The sequence below is a fragment of the Artemia sp. Qi Xiang Cuo genome, chromosome 19 (assembly GCF_049724085.1).
Source record: "Artemia sp. Qi Xiang Cuo chromosome 19, ASM4972408v1, whole genome shotgun sequence".
Classification (NCBI taxonomy): Eukaryota; Metazoa; Arthropoda; class Branchiopoda; order Anostraca; family Artemiidae; genus Artemia; species Artemia sp. Qi Xiang Cuo.
The window spans coordinates 21,956,167-21,972,646 of record NC_142812.1 but is presented as its reverse complement, the minus strand read 5'-3'; the positions used below and the strand labels follow the sequence as shown (position 1 = coordinate 21,972,646).

The following is a 16,480-nucleotide window of genomic DNA, read 5'->3' as shown; positions in this document are numbered from 1 at the left end:
TGATAATTATTTATTTATATCAAGTATAAGATAATTATCAATTTTGTGTCTGTTTAAATGTTTTATTTATTTTCCTTCCAGTGAATTTCTTTCTAAATTGTTAAAGCTAGCACCGTATAACTTTTTGCGGAATTATCTTGCGACCATGAGATCAAAAATGAAATGTAACAATTCGCAAAATATCGACTAAACATAAAAAAAAAAAAAAAAAAAATTAAAACTGCTGATAAGAAGCGTGCGGGGGCTAGAAGTCCCCAGCGGTAGGTAGTAGATAACAGAAGGAGTTTTGTGACCAAACCGTTTAGGATTGATTGGGCGTTCTTGCCATAACTCGTAGGGCTTGGACAAGAGATCCGAATAAATGACAGAACACTAAAAGCCGACACCTACTTTCCTAGAAATCTTCGGAAAATTATTTAAATTTTCCCGTTTTGTCCTGGAGATAGAAATATTTATTTTTAATGAAACTTACATCATTAGCCACTGTTAATTTAATTTTTTCTATTAAATAGAGCGGAATTTATTTTGAAACGGTAATCCCTAAAAATGTTCTAACATACCTATTAGGAAATTGCTAAGTATCAGCTCAAAGGAAATATCCCTAGAGCAAGTTGACAGCTTTAGAATTCCCTGTGGTACTACCCGCTTTGATTCAAAACCTTGCCGACACAGGGGACGTAAAATTTCATCGTCTTTTCAATCAAATTTCATAGTCAAACCACAGATTCTCAATCGCTCTTGATGATGGCTTGTCTTCTGGGAGAACTCGCTAATGGACCCTTTGTCTTTGAGACGTTTGGCCGACACCAAGGCTTGCAAAAAGGTTTGAAGGTATTGAATCCCCTTCAAGTGTTCTCGGAAAATTTCTCTGAAAAGCGTGTAGTAATATTTATATATATATATATATATATATGTATACATATGTATATATATATATATATATATATATATATATATATATATATATATATATATATATATATATATATATATATATATATATATATATATATATATATATATATATATATATATATATATATATATATATATATATATATATATATATATATATATATATATATATATATATATATATATATATATATATATATATATATATATATATATATATATATATATATATATATATATACATATACATATGTATACATATATATATGTATATATGTATATATATATATATATGCGTAAATTATTTATATATAAGTTTTCTGTATTGCGAAAGCTTCTTTGTCACTTTCTCTCTATTCTGTATTGATTATCGCTTTGCCCGCTAGCTTTATTATAGAATGAATTAAAAAGAAACATGTAACTTTTTAAAGATAGATATTTCAAGTTTTATTTACTTTTGTTAAGGCTCAAATTCTTGTGATGGTAACACTTGCGCCTATGGTTGCAAGCCAGGACCAGATGGATCATTGTGTTATTGTCCTCAAGGAAAAGAACCTAATGGAACTTCTTGCCAAGGTTTGTTCCTTTTTTTTCCTTTTTTTATTTTCTTTGTAATTGAAAAATTTACCCAAAGATTTTGTATTTGTAATCACTCAGTTAGATCGTTGTTTCTCAGCCTTTTTACTGTTGTGATCAGGGTTGCCACCAGGTCAAAAATAATATAACTGACATATTGAGAAAAAATCACTAGGTGAGAGAAAAAACGCTAGATTCAAATTTGGCTGCTTGTTTCTTAAAAGTGGTAGAAAAGGTGTAGCTATAGATAATCTAGGTCTTTAGAAATATCTTCGGGCAGTTCTTCCTGCCCAGAGGTATTCTACATGGGGACCAAAAGCACACATGATTTTTGCGGTATTCTTGCCATTCTAAAATTTATGTTCCGATGGTAGCGATATTTTTTTTTATATTAAAATTAAACCCTTTCCTGAAGGAGAGAGATCCATGTTTTAATCCCCTCCTTTGAAATATGCAGTTGCATAAAATACACATTTCTCAATTTGTTTAATGTATGAAAATACGAAGAAACGATTACTTTTCTTGTTGACGTCCCCCCCCCTGTTTTTAAAAAAAAACGTTGAAAAAAATAATAATCAATGGGTTTATTGTTTTTTTATTCGGGGGTTAAAAAAAAAAGTATAAAAAAAAAAAAATAAATTTTTTTTTATACTTTTTTACTACTTTTTAACAAGTCGCAAAAACATTTCGGAGGGGGGGGGGGTCGAACCCACTACCCCCTAGATATGGCCTTGCCCTGAATGGTATTCTTTTCTTAATTGACTATTAGCCCTTGCTCAGCTTGGTAAACCGAGCTAATCTCATCAAACAAATTACAGAGAAAACTGTCTACTTATCGATGTTTGATTTGAAAACTCCTCAACGGGATTGTTATATTTTTTTAATTTTGAGTACGGTGTTAGATATTTGCAAAACATTTGATGGTTGTATTTTAATTTTTGTGGCAATTATGTTTCGGGACATTGTTGCTAACACCAAAATGAATAAACTTTTAGAGGTTTTGAGAGTTCAGGGTGCTAGAATAGGTTTGAAAATTAATGTTAAGACGACTAAGTCTCTAAGGCTAGGAATAAGTGAAGATTGAAAAGGTGACGTTGGGTAATGAAAAGATTGATCAGGTGGGCAGCGTCACTTACCTTGGTAGTATTATTAGTAAAGATGGTGGGAGCAGTGAAGATGTTAAAAGTAGACTAGCCAAGACTTAGAGCGTTTTTTCACAGTTAAAAAATATTTGGAAGAATAGGAAGATAAGTCTGCAAACCAAGATTAGAACATTAGAAGCTACAGTGATAACAGTGGTCAAATATGACTCTGAAGCATGGGCGCTCCGAAAGTGGATGAAGATTTGCTAGATGTTTTCCAGAGAAATTCCTTAAGGATTGTTCTGGGTACCCGGCTGACTGACCGTATTTCAAACAATAGGCTGTACGAAAACTGTGGTTCAATACCGCTCTCTAGGGCTATAATGGAAGAAAGGTCGAGATTGCTAGGGCACGTTGTGTGGGTGAAGGATGACAGATTGCCGAAGATTGTTCTTTTCGGCCCATCGTCTAGGGCTAAACGGAAAGCAGGTCGTCCTCATCTGGGTTAGGAGGAAGTTATAGAGAAAAAGTTAAAGGGGAGCTTCGTGGGAGGATGTAAAAAAGAGGCTTTGACAGATTGGGATGGAGGAGGAGCTTGTGTAGCCGTGTTGGCCACAGGCAGCTTGGTGTTACGATGAGTTGTTAATAGCAGTAGTAGTAGTTGCTAACAATTGAGACAGCGGAAACACTCTTTAAGTAAATTACTGCGAGTGTTTAGATAACTAGGTCCGATTGTCTAGAGTAGGGATGTCCTATCGTTATTATGGTGGGTTGTATTGTCACTTGAAATAATGCAATGCGCCGCAGAGCCTATTAAATTTCAAGAAAAATGGGTACATGGAGAAACAATTAAAAGCCATTAATGCGGTGTATGGTGTACGAAGGCTTTTTAGGTGTGGCATAAATATCAAAGTTTTTTTAAATGCTAGTATTTGTCAATTTTCAGCAATTCTGCTAAAAAAAATTCTACTTGGAGTGAGAATGACTAGCGAGCTGCACAAAAAATTATTAGTGTTTTTATAATTTTGTCATCAGGAGGTTGCATGCAGGATGATTTGCAACAAGGGAGGTTGCAAATCTCTGGTCTAGAGCATTATATAGGTTGATCTAATTATGAGATATTTGAATAAACTGTCTATAGGAGATATTTGTTTATTCAAGTGCCAGTTTCGGCTGAATTGGTGTTTTCAAAATCTGCTTTTTTTGGATACCAGAAATAAACTTCTTTTATAGAACGACTATAACGCCACTTTCGTCCGAAGTTAAGAATTACAAAATTCTGTCATGTTCGATTTATTATTGAGGGTTAAAAATTTTGGCTTGCTCATTGGTTGGATTAATACTGATCATTATGCATAGCTTAGAATGTTATATCTTGTCAGATATCATGTTTAATGTGAAAATTAGATGACTTAAACAAAGAGATTGTTGGGACATCTATAATATATAAAAACTTGAAAAATATAGATGTCGCGAGTAAAGTTCAAGGATTTGGGCAATAATTTTGATTAGCAAAGTTTCATCAGACAAAACTGTAGGTTTTGTGATTGTTTTCAATCAGGGTTACCAATTTATGATTGCAAGAAGGGGAAATAGCAGGGAAAATTTAATGTGGCTTTTGGTATTTTCATTGGAAATTATGTCTTTCTGGTGTTTGTATTGAAACAAAAATCGCCCTCCTACATTCTTGTCAGTTGGTGCTACTGTGTGTAACCATAGAATCTATTCTATCCTTTTTTTTTATTAATAATTTTATTTTTATATAAACAAATAAAATATTTAGGACTTCTTGTTTTTTTTTTCTCCAGGAGTATAATTTTATTTACACATAATTTACAAAAAACAAACGCCAAGGAACATTTCTGTTCGTTAGGCCAACTCCAACTTCCAACAAATAATTCAATATAAATAAACAAAAACAAAACAATATCCCCCGCCGACGGGATAACAAAAAAACACAACCCTAAATTATATTATGGCACTACTAAAAAAAAAACAAAAAAACAAACAAACAAAAAATTAAACAAATTGATAAATATTATTATAAAAATCCCTCAATTTTCCCCGGAAACTACTTCGGTCATACTCACGCACAACCCCAATTGGTAAGTGACTCTAGGAGCTCGGCAAAACTTGCCGAGCAGAGAACTGTGACCGGGTTGTTTCACACTGCGGCCGCCGAAATGCATCTGCATTTCTTGTATTATAATTGTGAAGATCCACACCAGTTATAAACATGCCATTAAAATTATTAATAATATCAAACATTAGCATAGATCGATAAAAAAGGAATATACCTGCTACAGGAAGAATATTCAGTTTCAAATACACATTTCTCACTGAATCTCTCGGTCCATAATTTGCTAAAATCCTAATGGCAGAATTCTGCAAAGCTCTAAGTTGTTTCAGACGGGACTGAAAAGTTGAAGACTATACTGAACAACAATTTAAAGGTAACGATGGACAAGTGAAAAATATAAAAGTCTAAGGACAATTTTCGGACAAATGGGATTTAACTTCCTAATAATTCCAACACTACGGGAAATTTTAGATTCTTACAATTTATATGATCTGAAAAACTAAGCGTCTCATCTCCAATAATGCCTAAATACCTAGTCGAATGTACTCTGTTAATAAACGAATTCCCACACCGCAACTTATCTACCCAAGGATAATACTTTTTAGAACGAGCCAACCACAAAAAATTACACTTATTAAAATTTTTTTTCAGCTTATTCAACCTAGTCCACTTTTCAATCAAATTTATATCATGTTCGACTGCACGGAGCATCTCTTTTTCAGTTCTTGCGCATACCGTTAGATTAGTATCATCAGCAAATAAAACTAACGCTTTTACAGGGATCATATTTGGGTCTCCACTGTTTACTCAATCAACAATATTAGATAAAACTCCACATAGATCATTAATATATATAGCAAATAATAGTGGAGCAAGGGGAGATCCCTGTGGGACTCCAGACTCGACATCATATTCATATGTAGATTGTTTTTCATCATCCAAATATAATTTTCTATCACTTAGGTAAGACTTCAACAGATTCAAAGCTCTTCCTCTTATACCGGCATTGTCTAATTTACGCAATAGAATTTCCTGGTCCACAGAATCGAACGCTTTTAAAATATCTAAAAATACAGTTATGACCTTAAGATGTTTATCAAGGCCATCAATAACCAACGTTGTAAGAAACTGAACTGCATGCTCTGTAGAATGTTTCTTTCTGAAACCAAATTGGTTCTTAAAGAAAAATCCTTTTTTCTCTAGAAATGTCTCAATCCTTAGGCATAATATCTTCTCCATTATTCTAGCTATAATCGGAAGCAGTGATATTGGTCTATAGTTGCTAGGATCTTCTCGGTCACCTATAAAATTGGCACTATTTTTCAAGTTTTAAATGGCCGAGGGAAGTTTTCATCCTTAAAACACCCATTAATATGTTCGACAAGTTGATCCTTAATAATTGGAAAAATTTCTTTCAGGACACGGAGGGATAAAAAATCTGATCCAGTGGAATTATTTTTATTCCAGAAATCACTGTTAACACTTCACTTTCATTCGTCTTTTGCAGCCACATACTTGTTTCACTAGCTGGCCCAATATACTGGTGAAACGACCCTTCGTTTTGATGTATACTTACTGACTGTCTAATTTCATTACCTGTGCTAGTAAAATGATCGGCCAGTTTTTATTAAAATCTGCCTGGTATTGTTCGCTTCCACATGGCTCCTTATAAATTACTCCAATTATCGACCGAATAACTTCCAAGTCTTCAAAGAGCTATCTCTACACGAATCAAATATTTTCGAGTAATAATCCTTTTTGCTTTTCTTTACAATTTATTGAGCGCGTTATTATAATTCTTATAAATATTTCGGTCTAATTCTCGGTCAGTAATTTTACTAACCTTATACAATGCATGCCCCCTTGATGCTAGTCAAAAGACTGCGGGATATCCATGGCTTTTTTGCACTTCTTTCATTTTTTTTTATAGTTATCTTAATACACACTTTATTGATCAAATTTGTGACTTTTTCATACCACAGTGCAAACCTGTCACCATAATTTGCGCATTCACTTAAACAACTCCAATCACATTCCTCAAGTCGCTCTTTCATTTCAATAATAATTGATTTGTAAAAATAAGAGTATTGTCTATTTATATTATCAGAATAATTATGCATGTCTTTTTAAATATCTATACATAAAATAATTAAACAGTGATCGGACACATAATTTGGGATTGCAATTGGGCTATCATATTTAACACTCGAAAAAATATTATCTATGAAAGTTTAAGACGTCTCAGTATTACGAGTTTACACATCAATAACTGGGTGACATAAAACTAAACATAAGATTACAAAAATTATTGCGAACCACATTTTCCCTATTCTTCATATCAATATTAAAATCACCCATCACAAAAACAATGGGCCGAAGATGGTAGTTGCATCAGCTGTGACTCCATATAATCCATAAATTGTTGTAACGAACTTGAGGGAGTTCTATATTCAACTACTACGTAAAATGTATTCTTTTTAATATCAACCTGCAAAACCATACTCTCAAATATCATTTCAACAGATACTGATAAATCTTCTCTTACCTTAGAAGTAAGGCTTGACTTTACATACGCTGCAAGCCCACCATGTCGATGTATCATTCTATTCTTCCTATAAAACGTGTAACCATTAATATCAAGTAGCAAATCATTATGATCATTAAGCCAAGTCTCAGTCAACCCAACAATATTTATATCACTCACACTATCACACAACTCAGAAATATACCTAAAACTACTATTTAACCCTCGACAATTCAAATATACCAGCATAGGTTTCCCAGAGTTATTGGGTGAAAATATATCAGTGGGTAAAGCATACCTCGCTGGTGGTCCCAGTCTCAACCTTCACATATCATCACCATCCTGGAGCACCCTATCAACCTCTTCATAAAAATTTACCCTATTATTTTCTAGTAGTGCCAACTTTTCATTAATCCCTGACATTTATCTTACCATAATAACCATATACTGCGAAGCCCGTCGGCGAAGTTTCATTATATGAAAGTGCGATTCTTATTCGGGTTTGTGTTCAATAAACACATGATTTCTTAACTCCCTTTTTTCATTTTGTTCAAGACTGTTTATGAAAATTGTTTGTATAGTTGAGAAAGAGTTATTTATCTCCTTATTACAGTCTCAGCTTATTAAAAAGATGTACTAATGTTTTTGGCAGTTTTGATGTCACCTATTTAGTTACATTAGTTAAATTTAGTCAAATTACTGGAAATAGGAAACACGAAACTAATAAGCAAATAGCATTGAGAGAAATTGGTATTAAAATCAAATTCTTAATCTTCTTTGCGAGAAAGAAACTTTATATAATAGAAAATTTATATAAATAAATAGAAGAAAATTTAATATTTCGAAATATTAGAAAACCTCATTAGAATTAAGAGACCACCTTCCTCTCTCAATTTGACATCTTTTATTCATTGGCATATGCATAGATAGCCGAAATCAGTTGTGGATGTAGTAACCTCAGAAGGCAATGCATAGGAAAGAATACTTGAAAACAGCTATGTTAGTCAATGCTGATCAAACTGCAGTTGTTTTACTGATAGGGCTCTTCCATCAAATCCATCTAATGATTACTTAAAGGGAAGATTCAACAGTGCATAAAACCTAGTAATTAAACTGGCCAAATTTAGCAGTAGGTTGGTCTCTCGTATCGTGAAACATGTTACAAAAAAAGTTGTTTCCGAACAATTTTCTTTTAAATTTTTGTTCAACGTAGTATCGTCGTAGTATCGTAGTATTATCGTAGTATCACAGTCTTTTCTTTGAATAACTTACTGAGTGATCTAGAATACTACCTGAATGTTGTAATTAGTCTTATTTTGTGCTGCTTTTCTTTTTCTCCATTCGGGAGAGTGTGACCTGTAGCTTTGTGCTGTTCACACATTTTATTCAATGTATGGAATTAAGACATTCCGACTCGTTTATTCACTAATATTTTTTGCTCGCAGCCAATGAGGAGAGTATTGCTTCGGATGCACGTGACTCAGGTTTGTACAAACGGAATATAGCACTTATTAACACTTTCAATATTTGAATCAGTGAATGAATTTCATTCGGGAATAAGTTGACTTAACCTCACATATGTTTTTGTGTTCTATTATGTTTATTATGGAAACATTTATTATATTTTCAGTGCATATTGAAATATATATTTAAAGAAGGCCGGATTATGAGTTTTCTTATTGCCTATTTAAATTGCTTCATATAAATTGCTTCAGTACTGAACTAGCGCTCGTTAAGGCAAGACATAATTTTTACTTCGTGATAGTTCTCAACTGTGATATCCAGTTTTATTTCAATTATTGCACTATTGATTCTGGGGCCCCTTATATTTGGATTTTAGAAGAAAGGGGCCCACGCTCGTAAGTTTTTTTGAAATGTCATTTTGATGAGTTGAGGAAAGAAGCGAGCGTACTGTATATTTAGCGATATATTAATTACCGATACAATATAATTAGCGATGTCTCTCACGAAAAAGTATTTTGATGAACGTATGGACAACTTAAAACAACTGGTAGAAAATCTTCGTACGGAGAATGCAGCGTTGAAACAAGAGAACACTGGCTTGAAATCTGCTCTTGTGGCAGTTAAAAACCAGGTTTTAAGAACTGAATTGTATGTTAAACGCAATAATCTTCTTATCCATGGAATTCCTAAAAAGGAAAATGAAAACATTGAAGAAACCGTTAAGGATTTTTTATCAGAAATGTTGGTACGGAACTACAGGGATATTAAGTTCACGGCCATCTATAAACTTAGAAACAAGGCTAAAAGTCCCAGGAAACAAAAGTCACATCCGGCATCGGACCCTATTCTTGTATCTGTTTTAAATCTTCGACATAAGGACAATATTATGGCTTGTGTTGGTAATCTAAGAAATACAGGGAAAAGCGTCAGTATTGACCTTCCATTCGAGCTGGCTAAACGTCGGAAAGAACTTTTGAGTACGGGTTATAATTTAAGAAATTGTAAAGTTGCCTCCGATAAAGTGTCTCATACCAAAGTGGTTCAAAAGGGGACTAGGTTGTGGCTAGAATCCAAAAAGACTTCTAGTTCTAACTGGATCAAGGTTGATGACGCATGCTACGACCCACTTACCCTAGTTTTCCCCTCGGTCAATTCTGATTTCGATTCTGACGCATGATTATTAGTGAGTGCTCGCTTCCGCTTAATATACTATATCTTCAAAAAATGTGCTGTTCGTTAATGTTTTTTGTCTTTTTGTATTTTTCCCTTTTATTTGTGTTTCTCTACCCTCAGTATTTACACCTTCCTGTGCTATTTTACTTGTTATTTTTTTTTGTTTCAGAGCAAAATAATCAAGTTCATGTCATAGCCTTTTTAATTCGGATTAAGAGGTTGACGTCACTGGTGTTCACGCGACTACAGCATGGCTCTCTGTCACCTGCATGGGTAAGTAATTATGGTTGAAACTAATTCTCTATTGGGGATTAACGCTAACATAACACTAGGGAAATTAAATGATTATGAATGTGGGAGAGTTAATTTTAATGAAATTATAAATAATCCGGGTGGTAAAGCCCCCAATATGAATTTTTATGAAAATTTTGAGAATATTATTGATAGTGTGTTTGTGGAGGAGCTGAGATTTTGGGACTCCGGAGCTCGGTGGGTTGATGCACTCCCGGTTGTGCATCTAAACGTTCAGGGCCTAAATTGCTCGTTTGATGATATTCAATTATTATGTAGGAATTCGTGCCCTGCAATTATCGGTCTCTGTGAAACATTTTTGAGCGAGAAAAATCAGGTACTTTTGGATATTCCCAGTTATATGTCGATATATCTTAACCGCAAGACAGTCCAAAAAGGTGAACTCAGACTTTACATCCGAAATAATTTTCAGGCTATACTAAGACATGATTTATGTACAAATAATGAAAAGGTATTTGAGTCACTTTTTATAGAAGTCCCAATCAACGCTAAGGAAAGGATAATAATAGGCGAAGTATATCGTTCTCCAAGTGGGTCTATAACCCAATTTATGGAAACATTAGAAGGTGTTCTTGGAAAAGTTTGTTCTGAAAAATCCGAAGTTGTATTGATGGGCGACTTTAACCTTGACCTTGCGGAACCGTTACCTAGACAGGCGTCTGATCTTTCGTTTCTACTGATTTTGTATGGAATAGCTTCGTGTATAAACATACCAACAAGGATTTCTAACCAGTCAACAACATTAATTTGCAACACTTTTTCATCCCTACACTCTATTAAGAACGAAGTACTGCTTTCTGATACTTCCGACCATTTGCCAGTTGCAGCCTTGTTTCCAATCCTCCAAAATCCACAAAGATTAGTCCCCCAAGATACACCGAGATTATGTTGCTCACCAGTGGAGCTGGAGAAACTGAAAGAAGATCTGAGTACATCTTCATGGGACTTTTCATTACCAGAAAATATTAATTTGGGCAATTATAACGATATATTTGGCCAGTTTTATGACACTGTTAAGGAAAAATTCGCGTCTTATTGTCTAAAAGCTCCTTTAAGGAATCCTCGATCAAGAAGATCAACACCCATAGCTCCCTGGCTAACACCGGGAGTCCTCAAGTCAATAAATAGAAAGCAAAACCTTTGGAAAGAGTACAAAAACAGACCAAGTGATGCTAAATTAGAAGCATTTAAGTTGTACCGTAATATGCTGAAATCAATTATTCGGAGAACAAAAACAGTGTATTATACTAAGAGATTTGATGAGTGCGGTAGAAATATAAAGAAGACGTGGGACGTGATTAAGGAATTTAGTCGGCCATCGAAAAAACTAGAAGGTCTCCCTAAGTCTCTTATGGTAGACGATCAACTTATCACAGAAAAAGGCCAAGTACGACATCATATGAACAAATTCTTTGCGGAGATAGGGAAATCAACTGCTAATAGCGTTTCCCACTGCTCGGTGTCTCAGACTTGGAAGCAGTTCCTAGGCCCCCCGTGCTTGAAATCAATGGCTCTTGAGGACGTTACAGTGCAGGAAATTACAAATATTGTTTTGTCCTTAAAGAATTCTTCAACAGGTTTTGACAAAATTTCTGCTAAAGTAATCAAACATATCCTTCCATCGATTATCACCCCACTTTGCCATTTGATTAATAGGTCATTTCAACTAGGAGTATTTCCTCAACGTCTTAAATTGTCGCGTGTGATAGCTCTCTTTAAAGGAGGTGACCGTGAGGATCCTGGGAATTATAGGCCGATCTCTCTTTTGTCAGTGTTCTCCAAGATATTTGAAAGGCCAATGCTCAAACGTCTGGTAAGGTTTCTTGAAGCTAAATCTTTTTTCCATAAGCATCAGTTTGGGTTTCGCGCAAAGTACTCTACAGAACATGCTTGTAATAAACTTCTTCAGTTTATACGACAATCTTTAGACTCTAATCTTATTCCTGCAGCCATTTTTCTCGATGTAAAGAAAGCTTTTGACAGCCTTACACACAAGATTCTCATTGGTAAACTTTCTCATCATGGTGTGCGTGGGGAAGCATTGTCTTGGCTCTCTTCATACCTTACTGACAGATCTATTGCCATGGAAGATACAGACAAGGAAATTCCAATTGAATACGGAGTACCCCAAGGTTCTATTCTTGGGCCAACCCTATTCCTGATATATGTGAACGACCTCTACCGACTTCTAAACACCCCAAGTCCCACTGTCTGCTGTGGATTGTGTCACAAATGTTACTCTCAGACTATGTCGGCGTCCACATCTGATAGTCGAGAAGAACTGGTATCATTTGCAGATGACACTACTCTAGGTGCTGCAGCTCCGGATGAGTCATCCCTTATTCTAAAGCTTCAAGCAATGACTGAAAAGATACTGAATTGGTTTGACATAAATCAACTAGCTTTAAATGTAAAAAAGTCGTACCTTCTTATTTTTTCCCGTACAGGTGTGAGCTGCCCCACAATTACTGAGCTTCCTACACCAAGAGGCTCCATAAGTCGCCCCCCAGATCGATATGTGCGATTCCTGGGAGTTCTTTTGGATGAAAATTTATCGTTTAAGTGGCAAGTTCAAGTAATAAGAGTGAAAATTTCCCGTGGACTTGGAATCATCCGTAAACTAAAGCGTTTATTTCCTTTTCCTATACTCCGTCTTTTATATTTCTCTCTCATTTTCCCTTATATATGTTACTGTTCGTCTGTGTGGATGTCTACATTTTCTTCTGTATTTGCTCCTGTTCATATTCTTCATGAGAAAGCGGTAAGAGTTCTCCAGTCGACTACACACTCTCCTGTTAATCTCCTTAAGATTAGAGATATTTATGTTATATCTCTAGCTTCGTTGGCATATCAATTCTTCCACGGAGATCTCCCATTTTGTTTTTCTGGACTACTTAAGCCAGTAGGGAACGTAAATTTTTACGCAGTTCGAAACAGGGAGGATGTTATGATTCCGGCTACTCCCTCGGTTCGTTCAGACTTTGGTCTGGTCGTGACTGTGGGACGTGCTTGGAACTTGGTTCCTGCTGAGATTCGTCAGTCACAAACACTTGGCTCCTTTAAAAGACAGATGAATAGTTTCTTATTAAAGTTAAATATTAATTAGTTTATAGTTGTTGTATTGTTTTTTTGTTGGCGTTGGATCCTCAATGATGTAGAGAATTTTTCATTTTTGTTTTATTTTTTTATTGTCGGGTGACAGGAGGGTCGCTGTTTCGTGTGGACTGTCGGTGAGTTGACTTCTTTTCCTTATAGATTTATAAGTTAAACACTGTTTAGTATTGTTTATGCCAAGTTTTAATATTAGTCATTTATTCTGTGTCGTTTCCCAAATAACGGGCCATTGAGCCCTTTGGGATATTGTTTTTGTTATTGTTATTTATGGAAATAAATGGAACTTGAACTTGAACTTGAACTTGAAATAATTCGATCAAATTATTTAATTGATAGTGTCTCTAGTGTCAACTAGCCAATAGCTAATCAGAAAGCTATGCTGCTATAAAAGATATAAAGCGACTAGTATCAATTTGTCGAGAAAGCGGAGGTTTGATTGATCATTTGGTTCTTGGGTATTCACAAGAGAGTGTGCCTGCATGCAAGAGATCATGTCGGAAACAAAGCTATTCTTTTCAGGAAGTTTCTTTTTTGGAAGTGGGGGCATGGGGGCTAGAGTTTAGGGAACGGGTAACACTATTTTCTCACGGCTCTCACAGAATTGTATACGCTTCTATTTTTATGCCTTTCGTTTAACATTCTTTTTGACTAGTTGCGAATAATAGAAAGTCTTGGTTTTACGAAAGGTATGACAAGACGACATTTCAAGCGATTCTCGTATTACGAGTAGATGATATCAAAAGTGATTTAATAAGTAATTCCGAGCACGTGAACGAAAGTACTCTGTGTGTATTGCGGTCGTCATGTGTATGCCTTATGTCAGCCTTCTGTCAAACTTATGTAGTTAGGGAATTTATTTGACGAGTTTTCAATAAGCAGTCTCTAAAGCGGAATCAGATGGTTTAATTAAAGTAAAAATAAATAAAAGATATATGTCTGAACGTACTTGCCTTTGGGTGAGGGGGAGGAAATTAAAATGGGACTGATTAGGGGGACCAGTATAATTTTGCGTAAAATATTTATTTTATTTATTTATTTTTTCAATGGTAAAACCAAGGACGAACTATCTAGGTGAAAAACTGCTAATAAACAATTTTATATTCAAAATTGTTTACTGACATTCAAATCCATAATATATTGGAAATTAAACGTAAAAAGTGTAGGGTCTAGGCTAGTAGGAGGCTTGTCTATTATAGACAAATCCGTATAGTTAATGAAAGACGATGAAAATTTCCTTTCATTTTCTGATAGATAATTCGTACTCATCACCAATAGAAAGCGTGCTGAAATCAGCTTTTCTCCTGAAGAGTTGAGATTCTTTCTAAGAACTTCTGCTCGTAACGATTATGACATGTTTTGTTTGTTATAGGGGGGGGGGGGCTAGACTTAGTTTTTTTTATTTTTATGCACGTGCACTTTTGCTTTAGCTTCTTATGCTTTTTATTGTACTTCATTTATGCTTGGTTTGTCTGGATTAATTCTTACTGGTATTTCGTTTATAGATTAGTATGAATTCAGTTTTTGATAATGTCGTCTTTGCCCAATGCCGTGTTTATAAATACGTGTTTTTTTGTTGTGACACACAAGGAGTATGGGATATTAAAAAAAAGTAAAACTTTGGCTCTTAAAATTGTTTGAAGGGGTTAATAACTACTAGTGCCACTGACAGTATTGTTGACAGTTTTCACACTGCCTAAGTGCAATAATAAAAATTAAGAAAAGCTAAATTTTAAATAATTCAAATTCGGGTTTCAGTTAAACATTCGGATCCAACCTGAAATTTTCTAGAAGTAGATGAATTCTTTTTGTGGCAGTTTTCGTATTGATTTTAGAATAGGTAGGACTTATTTAGTGCGTAGAATATAGGCTAGTTAAAAAAATACACATAAATATCCTTATTATCCCCCTTTGAAAAAAAAAGCCTGTTTAACGCTATTCAAATTTAAATCAAAAGTAAAAACAAACATCTTTCTTTTTTATAATAAACATAATAATTTTGCTTTGTAAAGTTTGACAGTTTTTGTTGATTTTATGTGACGTAAACTTGATTTTCCTCTTGTGAATTTCCCTGCTCCTTGAATGACCACCTTGCGAGTTCTCATCACGTATAGCCACCTCTCCCTATGGGGCTTCCAGTATCATACCTTTCGGAGTGGAACTGACGAGTGTAATTTGTCGCAAACTTGTACTGATTATCTGAGATTTTGATAGACGGATTCGTTTTGTTAGACGTAACATGTAAAAGAGCTTTTTACTATAGATTACAAAAATCTCTTGAAATCAATTTCTAGGTAGACGCTAGATTCTTGAGTTATTTTTTTTCTTCAGAAGAACTTATTCTCAATAGATCCTCCCCTCATTCCCACCCCTCGCTTAAGGGAAAAAAAATGATAGTTAAACTTAAGAGTTAGCGGAAGTTTTGTTTCATAAGTTAAGTGCAGCCATTTTCCCCCACTGTAAAAACAGTCACCCCCCCCCCCTGCTGATACCCAGACCAAAAGTGAGATTTGTTGTTGGCCTACTTTTTGCTTGGTCAAATGGTCCTAACAATCACAAAACAACTAAAGGTTGATCGAAGCTTTTGTTATCAGTAGTTTTTTTTGCTGTCTTCTTTTAATTACAAAAACGTAGCATCAGCTATATCCCCCTTCCCCCGTTAAAAATTTCTTTTTCATCATTAGAAATCTCCTTTCAGAGCGGATTTGACTAATTCCTAAGTAAAAGTCATGGATATGCCAATCATATTAACAGGTGCCTATGAAAAGCTTCATCAATTTTGCACTGAATTAAATAGTTGAAATATACAGTATCAGAAAATCGTCAATACTAAGGAGCATTTTATTGTTACTTTGAATAGTAACGGTCAATTTCTTACTGAGCTAGATACAATAAGCTTCAACTTGATTCTCACAAAACTGCTTACTAGATATGGTTTCTTAACTAAGAAAGTTAATTGGTGTTGAGAATTAAGTGGCTTTCACACTACGTATGTAGTTTATATGTTAGGTGGTTAAGCTGCTTTGCGCTAAGTACAACATTTCGCGATTAAACAAATCCTTTCACATTAGGCTAAAGTCAAAATCCATAAAATAACCAGGGTTGTCAACTAAAATCATTAAACTTACTATTAGCTACTTATTTTTTTAGACTTAATTCCTCCTATGCTGCCTTGCACCTTAGGCCACAAAGGTGCGCCTCCACGACAACTTCTTAAGAGCTTGCGACCACAGGTAATCAAAG

The 16,480-nt window shown here is 34.6% G+C and overlaps 2 protein-coding genes across 5 annotated transcripts in view; one reads left to right on the top strand and one right to left on the bottom strand.

Annotated features, from left to right (window-relative positions):
- LRP1 (LDL receptor protein 1) overlaps positions 1 to 16,480 on the top strand; it is a 654,607-nt gene that overhangs the window by 50,006 nt on the left and 588,121 nt on the right. The window contains 2 exon segments of the mRNA XM_089105022.1: positions 1,381 to 1,491; positions 8,623 to 8,661. Coding sequence (XP_088961148.1) covers positions 1,381 to 1,491; positions 8,623 to 8,661 — 150 coding nt within the window.
- Positions 1 to 16,480, bottom strand: part of LOC148940604 (methionine adenosyltransferase 2 subunit beta-like) — a 297,990-nt gene that overhangs the window by 115,459 nt on the left and 166,051 nt on the right. The gene's annotated exons all lie outside the window — the stretch shown is intronic.